This window comes from Pristis pectinata, chromosome 39 (assembly GCF_009764475.1).
Source record: "Pristis pectinata isolate sPriPec2 chromosome 39, sPriPec2.1.pri, whole genome shotgun sequence".
In the NCBI taxonomy this organism is placed as follows: Eukaryota; Metazoa; Chordata; class Chondrichthyes; order Rhinopristiformes; family Pristidae; genus Pristis; species Pristis pectinata.
The window spans coordinates 3231573-3250076 of NC_067442.1; the positions used below are offsets into that span (position 1 = coordinate 3231573).

General features: G+C 55.4%; 1 protein-coding gene across 1 annotated transcript; it reads left to right on the forward strand.

The window, feature by feature from the left end:
- The first annotated feature begins 744 nt into the window (after nt 1–744).
- Nucleotides 745–17247, forward strand: LOC127587252 (scavenger receptor cysteine-rich type 1 protein M130-like). Its single transcript, XM_052045536.1, has 8 exons — nt 745–969; nt 4691–4752; nt 9660–9737; nt 12233–12544; nt 13042–13125; nt 13810–14133; nt 15722–15739; nt 17139–17247. The coding sequence occupies exons 2-8, from the start codon at nt 4710–4712 to the stop codon at nt 17216–17218; spliced, it is 939 nt and encodes a 312-aa protein (XP_051901496.1). The 5' UTR covers nt 745–969; nt 4691–4709; the 3' UTR covers nt 17219–17247.
- The last annotated feature ends 1257 nt before the right edge of the window (nt 17248–18504 follow it).

Consider the following 18504-nt stretch of genomic DNA (forward strand, 5'->3'; position numbering starts at 1 on the left):
TCTCTCTCTCTCTCTCTCTCTCTCTCTCTCTCTCCCCCCGTCTCTCTCTGCACCCCCCACTCTCTCTTTTTCTATCTGCCTTACCCCCTTTCTCTGCCTCTCCCCCAGTCTCTCTCACTTTCTCTCTGCCTCTCTCTCTCTCTCTGCATCTCTCTCCATACCTCTCCATCTCTCTCTCCCACTGTTACTCTCTCTTTTTCTGATTCCCTCTCTCTCTCTCTGTCTCAATCACCCACTCCCAACCCAACACCAGAGACACCATAGCTGATAATGTTGGGCGGTGAGGAGGGAGCACCGCGCTGCGGGAGGGGCGGCAAGGAGGGAGCGCTGTGCTGCTGGAGGGGTGGTGAGGAGGGAGCGCCGTGCTGCTGGAGGGGCGGTGAGGAGGGAGCGCCGTGCTGCGGAAGGGGCGGCAAGGAGAGAGCGCCGTGCTGCTGGAGGGGCGGTGAGGAGGGAGCACCGCGCTGCGGGAGGGGCGGCAAGGAGGGAGCGCCGTGCTGCTGGAGGGGCGGTGAGGAGGGAGCGCCGTGCTGCTGGAGGGGCGGTGAGGAGGGAGCGCCACGCTGCGGGAGGGGCGACGAGGAGGGAGCGCCGCGCTGCGGGAGGGGCGGTGAGGAGGGAGCACCGTGCCGCGCCACAGTACAGTCTGCGCAAGCCAATGACGCACATCTGCCTACATCAGGCACCTACGTAGCAGGAAACTTTTGGTCCGTCTGTCGAGATCTTTATCCGCTCCCCTCTCTCTCTCTCGCGTCGCACCCCCCCCAGCCTCTTGTGCGTCTTTCACCCACCTGCCCGGCGGCGCCCGACGATCGTCAGAGCGCTCTGCACCCGACCCCGAAGTCCGGGACCTCGCCCGACCAGATCTCCACTCCACCAAGCCCCCACCCTCCCTCCCCTGAGCCAGTGCTCGTCGGGAGTTTCGAGGGAGCAGCAGAGCAAGGGAGTGAGGTGCCCAAGGTCGTTGAGGTAAGACCGCCTCGGGGGTAGTTCCTCGGGGGAACGGGGGACCGACCCTTTGTCCGCGGTTAGGAGGGTGATTGGGCCACCGTCACCAACAAGGTCCCACCCCACGCCCTGAGCAGTCAGACCTTCCTCCCCAGGTGACCTTGAACCCCAACCGTCCCACCGCTGCTAATGTGGACACCATCCGTTCCGGATGGGGCCCCTGACCCCCTCCAAGCGTGTGGGTGATGGGTAGGATCTGCGGGGGAGTTGACGGGAATGTGGGAGGGGGTGGGGGGAGCAGGACGGGTGTAAGTGGGCCGGCACCATTTTGAAGGGCTGTTTCCGCCGCTGGGCGATTCTACAGAGACATTGTGATGGAGGGGAGGGGAGGGAGGTGTGCAATCTCGCATTTGGTCACGTAGACTTTCGAGCCTGTTTCTACACCCATCTGGGAGTTTCGGAAGGGCTGAGGCTGTTTTGCTGCTTTTTGTTTAAAGGCTGTGAGAAAATCTCCACTTCTGAGGAGTCAAACCTCAAGGCGGGGAGGGGTGTGGGGGCCGGCGGGTGTCACAGAGACGGGGAGGGGTGTAGGGGCCGGAGGGGGTCACAGAGACGGGGAGGGGTGAAGGGGAGGGAGGGGGGTAACAAGGGACGGGGAGGGGTGTAGAGGCGGAGGGGGTTACAGAGACAGGGAGGGGTGTGGGGGCCAGAGGGGGTCACAGAGATGGGGAGGGGTGCAGGGGCCAGAGGGGGTCACAGAGATGGGGAGGGGTGTAGGGGCTGGAGGGGGTCACAGATACTGGGATGGATGTGGGGGCTGGAGGGGGTCACAGAGACTGGGAGGGATGTGGGGGCTGGAGGGGGTCACAGAGTGGGAGGGGGTGTGGGGGCCGGAGGCGGTCACAGAGATGGGGAGGGGTGTAGGGGACAGAGGGGGTCACAGAGATGGGGAGGGGTGTAGGGGCCGGAGGGGGTCACAGAGATGGGAAGGGGGTAACAAGAGACGGGGAGGTGTGTGGGGGCCGGAGGGAGTCACAGAGACGGGGAGGGGTGAAGGGGAGGGAGGGGGGTAACAAGGGACGGGGAGGGGTGTAGAGTCGGAGGGGATTACAGAGACAGGGAGGGGTGTGGGGGACGGAGGGGGTCACAGAGATGGGGAGGGGTGCAGGGGCCAGAGGGGGTCACAGAGATGGGGAGGGGTGTAGGGGCTGGAGGGGGTCACAGATACTGGGAGGGATGTGGGGGCTGGAGGGGGTCACAGAGACTGGGAGGGATGTGGGGGCTGGAGGGGGTCACAGAGACTGTGAGGGGGTATGGGGGCCGGAGGCGGTCACAGAGATGGGGAGGGGTGTAGGGGCCAGAGGGGGTCACAGAGATGGGCAGGGGTGTTGTGTGTGCCTGCTCCCTGTACCGAGTCTCTGCTCCCCGTGTGTTCAGTTATCTGTTCCCCACCGACGTTGTTGATCTACACCCTGATTCCATCCCGCCTCGCTGGGTGTGAAGTTTCTCTGCTGCAGAAAGTTACTGATCTTAATCTCAGCTCCTTCACAGCTGCTGACGTGCACCTGTAACTGTCGACAGCCCTGTGCGTATTTGTAAATATGTGAGTCTGTGTGTTTTCATATATGTAAGTGTGTGTGTCTGAGCATGTGTCTGAGTGTGTGTGTGCATATCTGTTAAATTTGTGTCTGTGTGCGTGCATATCTGTAAATGTATATGTGTGTGTGTGTGTGTGTGTACATACCTGTAAATGGTGTGTGTGTGTCTGTGTGTGTGTGCATATCTGTAAATGTGTGTGCATATCTGTAAATGTGTGTGTGTGTGTGCATATCTGTAAGTGTGTGTGTGCATATCTGTAAATGTGTGTGTGTGCATATCTGTGTGTGTGTGCATATCTGTAAGTGTGTGTGTGTATATCTGTAAATGTGTGTGTGTGCGCATGTCTGTGTGTGTGCGCATGTCTGTGTGTGTGCACATGTCTGTGTGTGTGTGCATATCTAAAAGTGTGTGTGTGCATATCTGTAAGTGTGTGTCTGTGTGCATATCTGTAAGTGTGTGTGTGTGCATATCTGTAAATGTGTGTGTGCATAACTGTAAATGTGTGTGTGCGCATATCTGTAAGTGTGTGTGTGTGCATATCCGTAAATGTGTGTGTGCATAACTAAATGTGTGTGTGTGCATATCTGTAAGTGTGTGTGTGTGCATATCTGTAAATGTGTGTGTGTGCGCATGTCTGTAAGTGTGTGTGTGCATATCTGTAAGTGTGTGTACACATGTGGGAAAACCTATAACTACCTCAGATGATATATTTCTCTCTCTCACTATGTACTGGTGCTGTTCTGTTCAGCTTGTGGTCTATTTTGTGCACAGGTAAATTCTGTATCATTTCAGTTCATTTAAGTTCATGTGAAGCCCTCTGTCATGTGTGTAACATCCTGTGCTGCAGCAGTAAAACACGGATTTTCATGGCACATGCCCTGGGTGTGTCTGCCTGTGACGGTAAACGTGAACTTGTGTGGGTCAGTGTGTGTGTGTGTGTGTGGGAATACGCTTTGTATGTGTGAGTCATTCTGTGTGCAGAACTGGGTGAGTGAGGGACTGCGGCGCTGTGGGTCTCTCCCCCGCGCTGTCTGCCTCTCCCCCCTCTCCCCCCTCTCCCCACCCTCTCTCCCTGTCTCTCTGTTTCTCTTTCACCCTCTCTCCCCCCTCATTCTCTCCCCACCTCTCCTCCTCCCCTTCCCTCCTCCCCTTCCCTCCTCCCCTTCCATGCCCCCCTCTCTCCCCCTCCCATTCCCCTCCCCCCTCCCGCCCCTGCCCCCCACCCCCTTCTCTCACCCATCTCCCCTCCCTCTCCCCTTCTCTCCCTCTCTCCTCCACGCTCTTGCTGAGCGTCGCTCTCCCCCTCCCCTCTTCCCCTCCTCCCCTTCCCCCTCCAAATCTCCCCTCCCATTCCCCTCCCCCTCGCCCCCCTCGTCCCCCTCTTTACCCTTCTCTCCCCCCTTTTTCTCTCCCCTCCCTTTCCCCCTCTCCCCCTCCCCCCCTCTCCCCCCTCTCTCACCCCCTCCTACACCCCCCTCCCCTCTCCCCCTCCCTCTCTTACCCCCTCCCTCCCCCCCCCCCGCCGTGTTCCACCGATCAGTGGGCGTGTGGTTGAGCTGCAGTACTGGGCTCTCACTTGCCCCCTCTGCAGCCTTATCTTGCGATCAGTGGATATGACGGCAGAACCGGCGGCCCGACCTGAGCTGAGGAACGGAAGGAGTTGGCTTCCTCTGCAGGGCCTCAGTCACAGCCCTGCTCAGCTCCCCGCCTCATCCCCCTGCCCACCTACACCATGGCTTCCTCTGCAGGGCCTCAGTCACAGTGCTGCTCGAAACTGGTTCACGCACCAGCTCCCCGCCTCGTCCCCCTGCACACCTACACCATGGTTTCCGGTCTCAGCCCTCAGCTCAACCGTAGCGCCGCGGGAGGGGCGGTGAGGGGGGAGCGCCGCAGGAGGGGCGGTGAGGGGGGAGCGCCGCGGGAGGGGGGGTGAGGGGGGAAGCGCTCCACGAGAGGACTGGAACATTTCCCTGCACCAAGTTTCTGTCATTCAGGACACTTTGTAACCCTGGCAACCCGTGACCCCAACATGCATCGGCCCCAAATATCTGACCTATATCCCATGAACCCACCGAACCTTACATCCCCCCAAACTTATCCCTGACCCAACTCAACTGACTGTTGCAATGTTCTCGTCCAACAGGCCTTCGCAGCATTCCGGAATGATCTACCTCCTCTCCTCCTTCACAATCCTGAGTGCCCTAGGTAGGTGTACAATCCGGAAGGGGTGTGCGGTGCGTGGGCGGGACAATCCCTAGCCAGTAAAATAATTCTCACTCAACCGCCTAACGGGAAGAGAAACCAAACTGCTGCAACTTCTGCCGACAACAGCGGGCTAATTCTTCCAGAGAATGCAGTCGGTGGAGGATTCTCTTATGCAGGGATGTGCACACGCACTCAGATATACGCACGCACTCAGACTCAAGGGAACTGTTAAAGCAAGATTTGTCCTTGATTGCAAGCATTGCAGTGGGGTCTGATGCAATGATGTTTCAAGTGGTGCATCTATTTCTTGTCCTTGTAGATACTACACTGCTCCCCGGGCATAAATTGCTCACGTATTTAACTCTTTATAAAGATCAATACATACGCATGAATTTGTACATTTAACCAGTTAATAAATTTGCTGCTTTATTAAAAATTTTATCCGTTAATCTCCCAGCTACTTTGACAAAATGGAAAGGAGTAGGTAAGTCCGCCCCTCTCCGTTTACCACCCCCCATGTCACTGGTTGGAAACATTGGAGGAATTTTGCGTTAAACCTGCACCTTGAATCTGGCTCTCTCTTGGGACGGGGTCACTTTCTAACTTGTGGCTCAGGTCGGGACAACAGGTAAATGAAATCTCTCGTGAAGTGTAGAACGTAGAACAGTACAGCAGGGGAACAGGCCCTTCGGACCAAAATCTTTATTGGTATTGGAATTGGTTTATTATTGTCACTTGTACCGAGGTACAGTGAAAAACTTGTCTTACAAACCAATCGTACAGGTCAATTCATTACACAGTGCAGTTACATTGAGTTAGTACAGAGTGCGTTGAGGTAGTACAGGTAAAAACAATAACAGTACAGAGTAAAGTGTCACAGCTACAGAGAAAATGCAGTGCAATAAGGTGCAAGGTCACAACAAGGTAGATCGTGAGGTCAGAGTCCATCTCATCATATAAGGGAACCGTTCAATAGTCTTATCACAGTGGGGTAGAAGCTGTCCTTAAGCCTGGTGGTACGTGCCCTCAGGCTCCTGTATCTTCTACCCGATGGGAGAGGAGAGAAGAGAGAATGACCCGGGTGGGTGGGGTCTTTGATTATGCTGGCTGCTTCACCAAGACAGCGAGAGGTAAAGACAAGAGTCCAAGGAGGAGAGGCTGGTGTCTGTGACGCGTTGGGCTATGTCCACAACTCTCTGCAGTTTCTTGCGGTCCTGGGCAGAGCAATTGCCGTCCCAAGCCGTGATACATCCAGATAGGATGCTTTCTATGGTGCATTGATAAAAGTTGGTGAGAGTCAAAGAGGACAAACCGAATTTCTTTAGCCTCCTGAGGAAGTAGAGGCGCTGGTGAGCTTTCTTGGCCATGGCATCTACGTGATTTGACCAGTAGTTTAATTAAACTACTAAATACCAATCTAAACTAATCCCTTCTGTCTGCACAATGTCCATCTTCCTCCGTTCTCTCCCTAAGAGCCTCTTAAACCCCTCTGTCGTATCTGCCTCCACCCCCACCCCTGGCAACACATTCCAGGCACCCACCGCTCTCTGTGTGTGTGAAAAAAAACAACTTGCCCCGCACACCTCCTTTGAACTTTCCCCCTCTCACCTTAAATGCACGCCCTCTAATATTAGACGTTTCGACCCTGGGGGTAAAAGATACCGGCTCTCTACTCTATTTCTGCCTTTCATAATCTTATAAACCTCTATCAGGTCTCCCCTCAGCCTCCGCCGTTCCAGAGAAAACAACCCAAGTTTTTCCGACCTCTCCTTATAGCTCATGCTCTCTAATCCAGGCAGCATCCTGGTGAACCTCTCCTGCACCCTCTCCAAAGCCCCCACACCCTTCCTGTAACGGGGGCGACCAGAACTGGATGCAATAGATGTGGCCTGACCAGAGCTTTATAAAGCTGCAATATAACTTCCTGACTCTTGAACTCGGTGCCTCGACTAATGAAGGCAAGCACGCTGTATGTCTTCTTTACCGCCCTGCCGATTTGTGTGGCCTTTGGAATTGACTTTTGCATTCCACATATGGGATGCATGTTTGCTTCTTCCTATAAGCAGGATTGGAGTCCGTCTGGCTATCACTTGACAGACCCAATGGCAGAGATTTGGTTAGTAAATGTGTCACGCTGAATCCACACCAGGGTCAAGGTCGAGTTTATGGTCAGATGCACAGGTCCATGTGTGCACAGATCCAACGAAAAACTTACTTGCAGCAGCATCACAGGCACAGAGCATCAGATAAGCAGCAATCCCAAGAAAAACATAAATTATGCACAATTTTTACAAGAAAGAACACAGTTAGAACTTAAACAACAAAGTCCACTGTAGTGCAAAGTGGTCCCAGTGTTGCTGTACTGAGGTAGTGATCAGGGTTGTGCCGGTCGGATCAAGAACCGAATGGTTGAAGGGAAGTCGTTGTTCCTGAACCTGGTGGTGTGGGGACTTCAGGCTTCTGTACCTCCCGCCCGATGAGAGCTGCGAGAAGACGGCACAGCCCGGATGGTGGGGCGGATCTTTCATGACGGATGTTGCCTTCTTGAGGCAGCGTCTCCTGTAGATACCACCGATGGTGGGGAGAGATGTGCCCGTGACGTATTTACCTCTCATGTAGTCATTACAGTGACCATTCCTTGATTAGGCAATACACTGCACTCCTCTCTGTAACTAGGGTTTAAACAATTAATGTGAATATCATGTTAAACAATACCAACATTGAAACAGTCTTTACAATTACAGAATTTATGTTTTCAGAAATATATATTGGCCTCTTAAGAGCCTCTTAAACCCCTCTATCGTATCTGCCTTCACCCCCACCCCTGGCAACACATTCCAGGCACCCACCACTCCCTGTGTAAAAAAAGAACTTGCTCCTCATGGGTTAAGTCTTTCATTCCCAGGATCATTCTTGTGAATCTCTCTCTCTCTCTCTCACTCTCTCTCTCTCTCTCTCTCTCTCTCTCTCTCTCTCTCTCTCTCTCTCTCTAGAACACTCTCTAGAACTCACTCTCTCTAGAACTCTCCCTCTCTCTAGAACACTCTCTCTCTCTCTAGAACTCACTCTCTCTCTCTAGAAATCACTCTCTCTCTAGAACACTCTCTAGAACTACCTCTCTCTAGAACTCACTCTCACTCTAGGAATCACTCTCTCTCCCTCTCTAGAATCCCTCTCTCTAGAACTCACTCTCTCTCTAGAAATCACTCTCTCTAGAAATCACTCTAGAACTACCTCTCTAGAACTCACTCTCTCTAGGAATCACTCTCTCTCTAGAACACTCTCTAGAACTACCTCTCTCTAGAACTCACTCTCTCTCTAGAACACTCTCTAGAACTCTACCTCTCTCTAGAATCTCTCTCTAGGAATCACGCTCTCTCTCTCTCTCTAGAAATCACTCTCTCTCTCTCTAGAACTCACTCTCTCTAGAACACTCTCTCTAGAACTCACTCTCTCTCTCTCTCTAGAAATCTCTCTCTCTCTAGAACACTCTCTCTAGAACTCACCCTCTCTCTCTCTCTTTTTAGAACTGCATCTCTATAGAACTCTGGTTAGGCTGCATTTAGAGTATTGCGCGCAATTCTGTTCACCTCACTATAGGAAGGATGTCGAGGCTTTAGAGAGGGTGCAGAGGAGGTTTACTAGGATACTGCCTGGATTAGAGGGCATGTGCTATCAGGAGAGGCTGGACAAACGGGCTCTTTTCTCTGGAGTGGCAGAGGCTGAGGGGTGATCTGTTGGAGGTGTATAAAATGATGAGGGGCATAGATAGGGTGGACAAGCAATATCTTTTTCCCATTATTGAGCGATCCAATACAAGAGGGCATGCATTTACGGTGAGAGGGGGTAGGTTCAGAACAGATGTGAGGGGTGAGTTTTTTTTACTGAGAGAGTGGTGGATGCCTGGAATACATTGCCTGATAGGGTGGTGGACGCAAATTCATTGGAGGCTTTTAAGAGGGGCTTGGATGGACACATGAGTGAGAGGAAGGTGGAGGGATACAGGGATACGACATGGTGGGCCGAAAGGCCTGTTCTGTGTTGTACTGTTCTGTGTTCTGTCTCTCTCTCTCTGTCTCAATCTTTCTTGCTCTCTCTCTCTCTGTCTCTCTCTCTCTTTCCTCCCCCCGCTGAATGAAAGGAAATGTTTGATGGTTGGGTCTCCGCACACTCACAAATCTCGGATTCCTGGGAATGAAAGGGTTAACGTACGAGGAGCGTTTGATGTCTCTGGGCCTGTCCTCGATGCAGTTCAGAGGGATGAGGGGAGGGAATCCCATTGAAACCTCCCGGGTACTGAAAGGCCTGGACAGAGCAGACATGGAGGCGATGTTCCCATCAGTGGGAGAGTCCAGGATCCGAGGGCACAGCCTCGGAATAAAGGGACGTCCCTTTAGAACTGGGATGAGGAAGAATCCCTTCAGCTGGAGGGTGGTGAATCTGTGGGATTCGTTGCCACAAGAGGGCTTTGGAGGCCAAGTCATTGGGTGTGTTTAAGGCAGAAATGGATAGGTTCTGGATCAGTGAGGGTTAGAGCAAGAAGGCAGAAGAGTGGGGTTGAGAAAACTCAGCCATAATCGAATGACAGAGCAGACCCGATGGGCAGAATGGCCTCATTCTGCTCCTGTATCTGATGGTCTTATCTCACACACACACACACACTTCTTAAAGAGACACTCCCTCCCAAAGTACGGGAGGTCATGTACACCTACCCCCTGGAGGTTCCTCCTTCAGGGAAGGAGTTACGTGGGGAATTGGCGGGGTTAAGCAGGGGTGGGGGCCAAGGAGGAGGGAGGGAGTCACAGGAGGGGGCTTCGTGGGGCTGATGGGGAGGGGTTTTTGTGCTGCCTGCTCCCTCCCACGAGTGACCATGTTGCCTCCTACCACCCCCACCCCTTCCGCTGCAGGGACCTACGGGATTCTGACCAATGCCGGGACTAAGATGGTGGTGACTACACAGCAAGATCCCAAGAACGTCACAGACGGTGAGGGTCAGGGGCGGGCTGCGGGGTGGGAGACAAGTCGGGGTGTCTGTATGTGGGGGAAGCGGGGAGGGAGGGGGGTGTCTCTCACTGCTGGGGAGGTTGGGCCCTGGGTAAGTGATGGGGAAGGATCAGCAGAGTTAATGGGAGAGAGAGCCAGTGGGAGGGGGGGGTTAATCAGGGATGGGTTTACGAGGGGTTAATGTGGGAGGGGTTACGTGGGGTTAATGATGCTAGGGGTTAATGAGGGGGTTATGTGGGGTTCATGGAAGGGGAGGAATTACCTGGTTAATGAGGGAGTGGTTACATGTGGCTAATGGAGATGGAGGGGGATTAGGGAGGGTGGGGTCACGAGGGGTTAATGAGAGGGAGGGGTTGCAAGGATAAAAAAGAAGTCATAAGGGGTTAACAGATGAGGGGGTTATGTGGGGTTAACAGGGAGGGTTGCAAGGGTTAATGGAGGGAGGGGTTTACGAGGAGTTAACAGGGAGGGGTTATGTGGGGTTAACAGGGAGGGGTTACCAGGGAGGGGTTTACGAGGGGTTAATGGATGGGTTTATGAGGGCTTAACAGGGGAGGGGATACGAAGGGTTAACAGGGAGGGGGTTAGCTGGGGTTAATGGAAGGGGAGTCATGAGAGGTGAGAGGAAAAGAGCTACGTGGGGTTAATGGGGGATATGTGGGGTTAACTGGAAGGGGATTAGCTACACAGAGGTTTATGTGGGGCTACACAGAGAAGGGTTTACAAGGGGTTAACAGGGGGGGTGATATGGGGTTAACAAGGAGGGGTTACGTAGGGTTAAAAGGGAGGAGGTTACATGGGGTTAGGGAGGGGTTACGTGGGGTTAACGGAGGGGTTTGAGGAGTTAATGGGGTTATGTGGTTAACAGGGGGTTACAAGGGGTTAACAGAGGGGTTATGTGGCGTTAACAGGGACGGAGTTACAAGGGGTTAACAGGAAGGGGTGCGTTGAACGGGGTCCGTTACGTCTGTGTCTTCCGTGGAGAGCGGTGGGATCACCGCAGCCCCTCCCCTCCCGTTCCCTGCAGGATCTTCTGCCTGTGGTGTGTGTGTCTGTGTGTGTGTCTGTGTGTGTGTGAGTGAGTTCCTCCAGCAGCAGAGTGTTTCTCGTCAAGATTCCAGCATCTGTAGTCCTTTGTTTCTCTTGGGACTTTATTCCTTGGAGTGTAGGAGACTCAGGGGTGACCTTATAGAGGTGTATAAAATCACGAGGGGTACAGACAGGGTGAATGGGCACAGTCTTTTCCCCAGGGCTGGGGAATCAAGAACTAAAGAGCACAGGTTGAAGGTGAGAGGGGACAGATTTAATAGGAACCCAAGGGACAACTTCTTCACCCAGAGGGTGGTCCGTACATGGAAAGAGCTGCCAGAGGAAGTGGGTGAGGCAGGAACATTAACAACGTTTAACAAGTACTTGGACAGGTACAGGGATAGGAAAGGTTTAGAGGGGTATGGGCCAAACACGGGCAAATGGGACTGGCTTGGATGGGAATCTTGGTCGGCACGGACCAGTAGGGCCGAAGGGCCCGTTTCCGTGCTATATGGCTCTCTGTGACCTCACACGTCCTGATTAAACACCATCTGCCCTTTCTCTGCATCTCATCTATAAAGCTGCAACAAAATCTCCAGACTTTCGAACGCAATGTCTCGACTAATAAAGGCAGCGTGCTGTACACCACCTTTACCGCCCTGTCGACCCGTGCTGCCACTTTCAGTGAGCTGTGGTCTTGGACCCTAAGATCACAAGACAAAGAAGCAGAAGTAGGCCATTCGGCCCATCGTCTGCTCCGCCACCTCACCCTGAGCTAAACTATCCTCCCATCTAGCCCCAATTCCCGGCCTTTTCCCCATATCCCTTGATACCCTGACTAATTAGATACCTATCAATCTCCTCCTTAAACACCCCCAATGATCGGGCCTCCACAGCTGTATGTGGCAACGAATTCCATAAATCCACGACCCTCTGGCTAAAGAAATTTCTCTGCATCTCTGTTCTAAATGGGTACTCTCTAATTCTAAGACTGTGCCCTCTAGTCCTGGACTCATCCACCATGGGAAACAAATTAGCCACATCTACTCTGTCCAGTCCTTTCAACATTCAAAATGTTTCTATGAGGTCCCCTCTCATTCTTCTAATGAGATCCCTCTGTACCTCAACACTGTTAAGGGTCCCGCCGTTAACTGTATCCTGTCCCTTTACATTTGATCTCCCAAAGTGCAACTCCTCACACTTTGCCAGGGTTAAACTGCATCTGCCGCTTCTCCGCCCATATCTGCAACTGAGCTGTATCTTGCTGTGTGCTTTGGCAACCTTCCGCACTGCCCGCAACACCACCGATCTTTGTGTCATCTGCACAATGGGAATCCTGGCCGGCAGGGACCAGTTGGGCCGAAGGGCCTGTTTCCGTGCTGTGTGACTCGAATAGACTAATGGAAAGTTTTGCCGTCCCCCTCCCACTCTTCCCGCGGACGGACAGGATCGCTGAGGTTGGCAGCACGGATAAACCGCAGCTGTGCAGGAGCGGTGCAGGTTTTCCATGAGGGGAAGTGGGGGAGTGTCTGCGACGATCTCTGGGACATGCATGAGGCAAACGTGGTGTGTCGGAGCCTGGGTTGTGGTAGTGCCGTGACGGCGGTCAACTCCTCCGCGTTCGGGATCGGCTCCGGGGAAATCTGGCTGACGAACCTGGAATGCCAGGGGAACGAGAAGGGTCTAACGCAGTGTCCCGAGGTGACGTGGGGACGGGGGAACTGTACGCACAAGGAGGACGCAGGTGTTGTTTGTGAAGGTGAGGAGGGAGGGGAGGTGAGGGAGGTGGGAGGTGAGGAGGGAGGGGCAGTGAGGGAGGGGGGAGGTGAGGAGGTGACGGAGAGGTTCAGAGGGAGGGGCGGTGAGGGGGAGGGAGGTGAGGGAGGTGGGAGGTGAGGAGGGAGGGGCGGTGAGGGAGGGGGAGGTGAGGAGGTGACGGAGAGGTTCAGAGGGAGGAGCGGTGCGGAGGGAGGGGCAGTGAGGAGGGAGCGCCGTGGGAGGGGCAGCGAGGAGGGTGTTGTGAGGGGGGTTAGTCATTTACCATGCCATTTTCATGATTCAGGACGGGAATGCCAGTGACACATCCAACCAGAGCTTCCCGAATTGGGGAACAATGGGAAGGCAGGAAGGGAGAGAATTTGGAACAAAAGCAACTCTGGAGAGCTCGTCGGCATGGCTAGGACATGCTGGATGGGCCAAGTGGCCTTCTACTGAGCCACAATATTCACTGACCAATACCAATTATCCTATTTACAGAAGCACCTGTGGCCCAATTGGAATCGGAGTACAACAAATGCACCGGGAAATATTACTGGGAGACAGGAGATGACTATTGCATACGTACGTTGGACAGGAGCTATCTCACCCTGTGTCTGACCCCGGGAGTGTGTGGTGGGACGGTGCGGAGGGAGCTTCACCCTGTGTCTGACCCCGGGAGTGTGTGATGGGACGGTGCGGAGGGAGCTTCACCCTGTTTCTGACCTCAGGAGTGTGTGACGGGACGGTGCGGAGGGAGCTTCACCCTGTGTCTGACCCCGGGAGTGTGTGATGGGACGGTGCGGAGGGAGCTTCACCCTGTTTCTGACCTCAGGAGTGTGTGATGGGACGGTGCGGAGGGAGCTTCACCCTGTGTCTGACCCCGGGAGTGTGTGATGGGACGGTGCGGAGGGAGCTTCACCCTGTTTCTGACCTCGGGAGTGTGTGACGGGACGGTGCGGAGGGAGCTTCACCCTGTTTCTGACCTCGGGAGTGTGTGACGGGACGGTGCGGAGGGAGCCTCACCCTGTGTCTGACCCCGGGAGTGTGTGACGGGACGGTGCGGAGGGAGCTTCACCCTGTGTCTGACCCCGGGAGTGTGTGATGGGACGGTGCGGGGGGAGCCTCACCCTGTGTCTGACCACAGGAGTGTGTGATGGGATGGTGCGGAGGGAGCCTTCCCCTGTGTCTGACCCCAGGAGTGCAGAGATGTGATGGGACATCTCAGACGCTAACTGACAGTACATCTGTCCTCTTCCCCACCCCCAGAGCCTAAAGATATCCGGTTAGTGGATGGAGAGACGTATTGCGATGGACGTGTGGAAATCAGCTACAACAATACCTGGGGCACGGTGTGCGATGACAACTGGGACCTCCTGGATGCCAAAGTCGTCTGCACGCAGCTGAATTGTGGACCTCCCGTGGAGACCAAGGGCGAGGAGAGTAGCCACCCCAAAGGTCCTGACAGCGCCCCCATCCTTCTCAGCAACATATACTGTCGGGGGGACGAGATCGCGCTGTGGGGCTGCCGTTCCTCGGACTGGCTGGAGCATGACTGTCACCACAAGGAGGATGTCTGGGTCGTCTGTGGGCGTACGTACGAGGGCATGGTGTCTGGGGTTAGGGATCATCTCCAAGGACAGGGTTCACAAATTCCCACTCAAGGTGGGCAGATCACAGATGTCTGTGAGGATCATAAGGTGGGGATTGTGCCTGACCTCTGTGTCTATCGTAGTCACAGGGACTATCACAGTTCAGAGGGGTTGGATGGGGATGTACATTGCAGAGGTAAATTCCAACAGGAGCTATCTCACTCTGTGCCTGGCCCCAGGAGTGTGTGACGGGACGGTGTGGAGGGAGCTTCACCCTGTGTCTGTCCCCGGGAGTGTGTGACGGGACAGTGTGGGGGGGAGCTTCACCCTGTGTCTGTCCCCGGTAGTGTGTGACGGGACGGTGTGGGGGGAGCTTCACCCTGTGTTTGACCCCGGGAGGGTGTGACGGGATCGTGTCGACACTCACTCTTTCTACAGCAGACCTCCAATGATGACTGGTGTATGTTTGACCTACTCCTTCCAAGAGTGCTCCGTCAGCTCCTTGGGTCTCGTTGAGGTTGAGAACGAGGTTGTTGACATGACAATGCTCAACCAGCTGACCCATCTCACTCCTCATCACCCTCCATGATTCTGTAGTGATTCCCCAGGTGTAGAACCGTACAACACAGGAACAGGCCCTTCAGTCCACAGTGTTGTGCCCAACTAATTAAACACCTAACAAAACCAATCCCTTCTGCCTGCACGTGATCCACATCCCTCCATCCCCTGCACATCCATGTGTCTGTCTAAAAGCCTCTTAACCCCCTCTATCGTATCTGCCTCCACCCCCACCCCTGGCAGCACATTCCAGGCACCCACCGCTCTCTGTGTAAAAAAACTTGCCCCGCACAGCTCCCTTGTACTTTCCCCTCTCGCCTTAAATGCACGCCCTCTAGTATTAGACATTTCGACCCTGGGGGATGAATATACCAGCTGTCTACTCTATCTATGCCTCTCATAATTTCATAAACTTCTATCCGGTCTCCCCTCAGCCTCCGTCGCTCCAGAGAAAACAACCCAAGTTTGTCCAACCTCTCCTTATAGCTCACGCTCTCTAATCCAGGCAGCGTCTTGGTGAACCCCTCTCCAAAGCCCCCACACCCTCCCTGTAACGGGGGCGACCAGAACTGAATGCAATACTCCAGATGCGGCCTAACCAGAGGTTTATAAAGCTGCAACGTAACTTCCTGACTCTTGAACTCGATGCCTCGACTAATAAAGGCAAGTGCGCCGTACGCCTTCTTCACCGCCCTGCGCGGCCACTTTCAGGGAGCTGTGGACTTGGACCCCAAGATCCCTCTGTACACCAACGCTGTGAAGGGTCCTGCCATTAACTGTGTCCTGTCTCTTTCAAGACCCTTGAATTGAGTTGTACGGTTATCAGTTGTTGGGAATTTCCAGTATAGCACCAGTATACTGTCAACTCAACACCACAAAACTAGCCAGGAAGTTTTAAATTTGTATTCTGTGCGAATTTGATGTTACTGCTACAATTTTACCTTATCTGTTTCACGGATTTTTTCAACTCTTAAACTGCACCTATGTTCGATTGAGGCAGGTGGCCTGACCCTGTTTTTCTCATTTTTCAGCTCCTGCTGTTGTACCAGGTGAGTCAACTTACTTACCAGCGGAAGAGCGTCTGTTTCACTGTGACGTGTGGTCTCTGCGCTGTGCGAGGGGCGGTGAGGAGGGAGCAGTGGGAGGGGCGGTGAGGAGGGAGCGCCGTGGGAAAGGGGCGGTGAGGAGGGGGGCGCTGTGGGAGGGGGGCGCTGAGGGAGCGTGGCACCTCCCAGGGATTCTGGAACCGACATTGATTCCTCAACCAACATCACGGACGGCGGTGTTCCTCCTCAGTGCCTCTGACCGCCTGTGGGATCATGCCATGCACAGCCGGCCCGCCACATTTCCGGATCACAAGTCAACGCACTTCTGAACTTGACCCTCATTGTCTGTGGGAACGTGGGAGGGGAATGGGGATCTGTCTGCTGCCTCTCCCTCTTCCTTGCCCCTCAACCCCCTCTCTACTACCCCCTCCCCTTTCTCTCCTCTCTCTCCCTCCCTCCCCATCCCCTCCCTCCCTCTCTCTCCCTCCCCCCTCTCTCCCCTTTCTCTCTCTCCCCCCTCTCCCTCCTCCCACGACCCCTCTCTCCTCCCTCTCCCCCTCCCTCCACATCTCCCCCCTCTCTCGCTCTTTCCCCTCTATCCCTCTCACCCCATTCCCTCCCCTACCCCTCCCCTCTCTCTATCACACCCCTTCTACTCCCCTTCTCTCTCCCCCTCTCCCCTCTCTCCCTCTCTCTCATCCCTCCCCCCTCTCTCTCTCCCTCCCCCACCTCCCCCTCTCCCCCCCTCTCCCCCACTCTCTCCCTCCCCCCTCCCCCCTCCCTCCCTTCTCTCCCTGCCCCCTCTCCCTCCCCCTCTCCCCCCCCCCTCTCTCTCCCTACCCCACTCCCCTCTCCCCCTCCCTACCCCCTCCCTCGCCCCCTCTCTCCCTCCCCCCTCCCCTCTCCCCTCCCTCTCTCTCCCTCCCTCCTCTCTCCCTCCCCCCTCCCTCCCCCTCATTTCTCCCCCCATTTCCCTCTCTCTCTCCCCCTCTCTCCCTCCCTTTCTACCCCTATCTTCTCCCCCTCCCCCCACCCCACTACAGGGCAGCATAGCGGTTAGCATGACGCTATTACAGCGCCAGTGACCCGGGTTCAATTCCGGCCGCTGTCTGTAAGGAGTTTATATGTTCTCCCCGTGGGTCTGCGTGGGTTTCCTCCGGGTGCTCCGGTTTCCTCCCACATTCCAAAGACGTACGGGTTAGGGAGTTGTGGGCGGGGCTACATTGGCGCCGGAAGCGTGGCGACACTTGCGGGCTGCCCCCAGAACACTCTACGCAAAAGATGCATTTCACTGTGTGTTTCGACGTACATGAGAAGATATCTGATCTGATCTGATCTCCCTTTCTCTCCCTCCTCTCTCTCACTACACCTGGCCCCAATTTCTCTGCCCCTCCTGACGTAGGGTATGACCCATTCAAGGGACGACTTTGCTGCTGTGATGATCAGCATTGCCCTGGCCGTTCTCCTGGTCATCGTGTCTAGTCTCCTCATCTACCAGCTCCTCAGGAAGGGACGAGATCCCACCTAGGTAAGGATCAGAGCTCAGCCTGTGACCTCCTGTCACGAGGACGGTGAAGGGACCCAGGACCAATAGTGGGGTGGGGTGGGGTTCCACCAGGGAGCCCAGATCTCTAGCCGGCACCTACCCTGCCGACGGTCCAGGTCACTGTCACTGTCTGTGGGATCTTGCTGTGTGTAGGTTGGCTGAACGGCGGCAGTGAGCAGTTCCTGCGACTGGCTGCGGTGCTGTGGGTGGGGGTCCCGGCGGGGGGAGGGTCTCGGTGGGTTTGTTGTTGGGCGACAGGATTGTGTGTGTCTGTTCCTTTCCACCCCTCCCCCCCATCCCTCTCCCCCCCCCACATCTTGCCCCTCTCCTCCCTCCTCCTCTTGCCTCCCCTCCCCTCTCCCCCTCTTCCCTCCCCCCTCTCTCCCTCCCCCTCTCATATCCCCCCTCTCCCTCCCCCTTCTCTCCCTCCCTCTCATATCCCCCCTCTCCTCCCCCCTCTCTACCTCCCCTCTCATATCCCCCTCTCCCTCCCCTCTCTCCCTCCCCTCTCATATCCCCCCTCTCCCTCCCCCCTCTCTACCTCCCCCTCTCATATCCCCCCTCTCCCTCCCCCTCTCTCCCTCCCCTCATATCCCCCCTCTCCCTCCCCCATCTCTCCCTCCTCCCCCTCTCATATCCCCCCTCTCCCTCCCCCCTCTCTCCTCCCCTCTCATATCCCCCCCTCTCCTCTCCCCCCTCTCTCCCTCCCCCCTCTCATATCCCCCCTCTCCCTCCCCCCTCTCTCCCCTCTCATATCCCCCTCTCCCTCCCCCTCTTCCCTCCCCCTCTCATATCCCCCCTCTCCCTCCCCCTCTCTCCCTCCCCCTCTCATATCCCCCCTCTCCCTCCCCCCTCTCTCCCTCCCCCTCTCATATCCCCCCTCTCCCTCCCCCCTCTCTCCCTCCCCTCTCATATCCCCCCTCTCCCTCCCCCCTCTCTCCCTCCCCTCTCATATCCCCCCTCTCCCTCCCCCCTCTCTCCTCCCTCTCATATCCCCCCTCTCCCTCCCCCCTCTCTCCTCCCCTCTCATATCCCCCCTCTCCTCCCCCCTCTCTCCCTCCCCTCTCATATCCCCCCTCTCCATCCCCCCTCTCTCCTCTCCCCTCTCATATCCCCCTCCCTCCCCCCTCTCTCTCCTCCCTCCCCCTCTCATATCCCCCCTCTCTCATCCCCTCCCCTCGCCACTCTCTCCCCCTCTCCTCCTCCCCTCTCACCCCTCCAG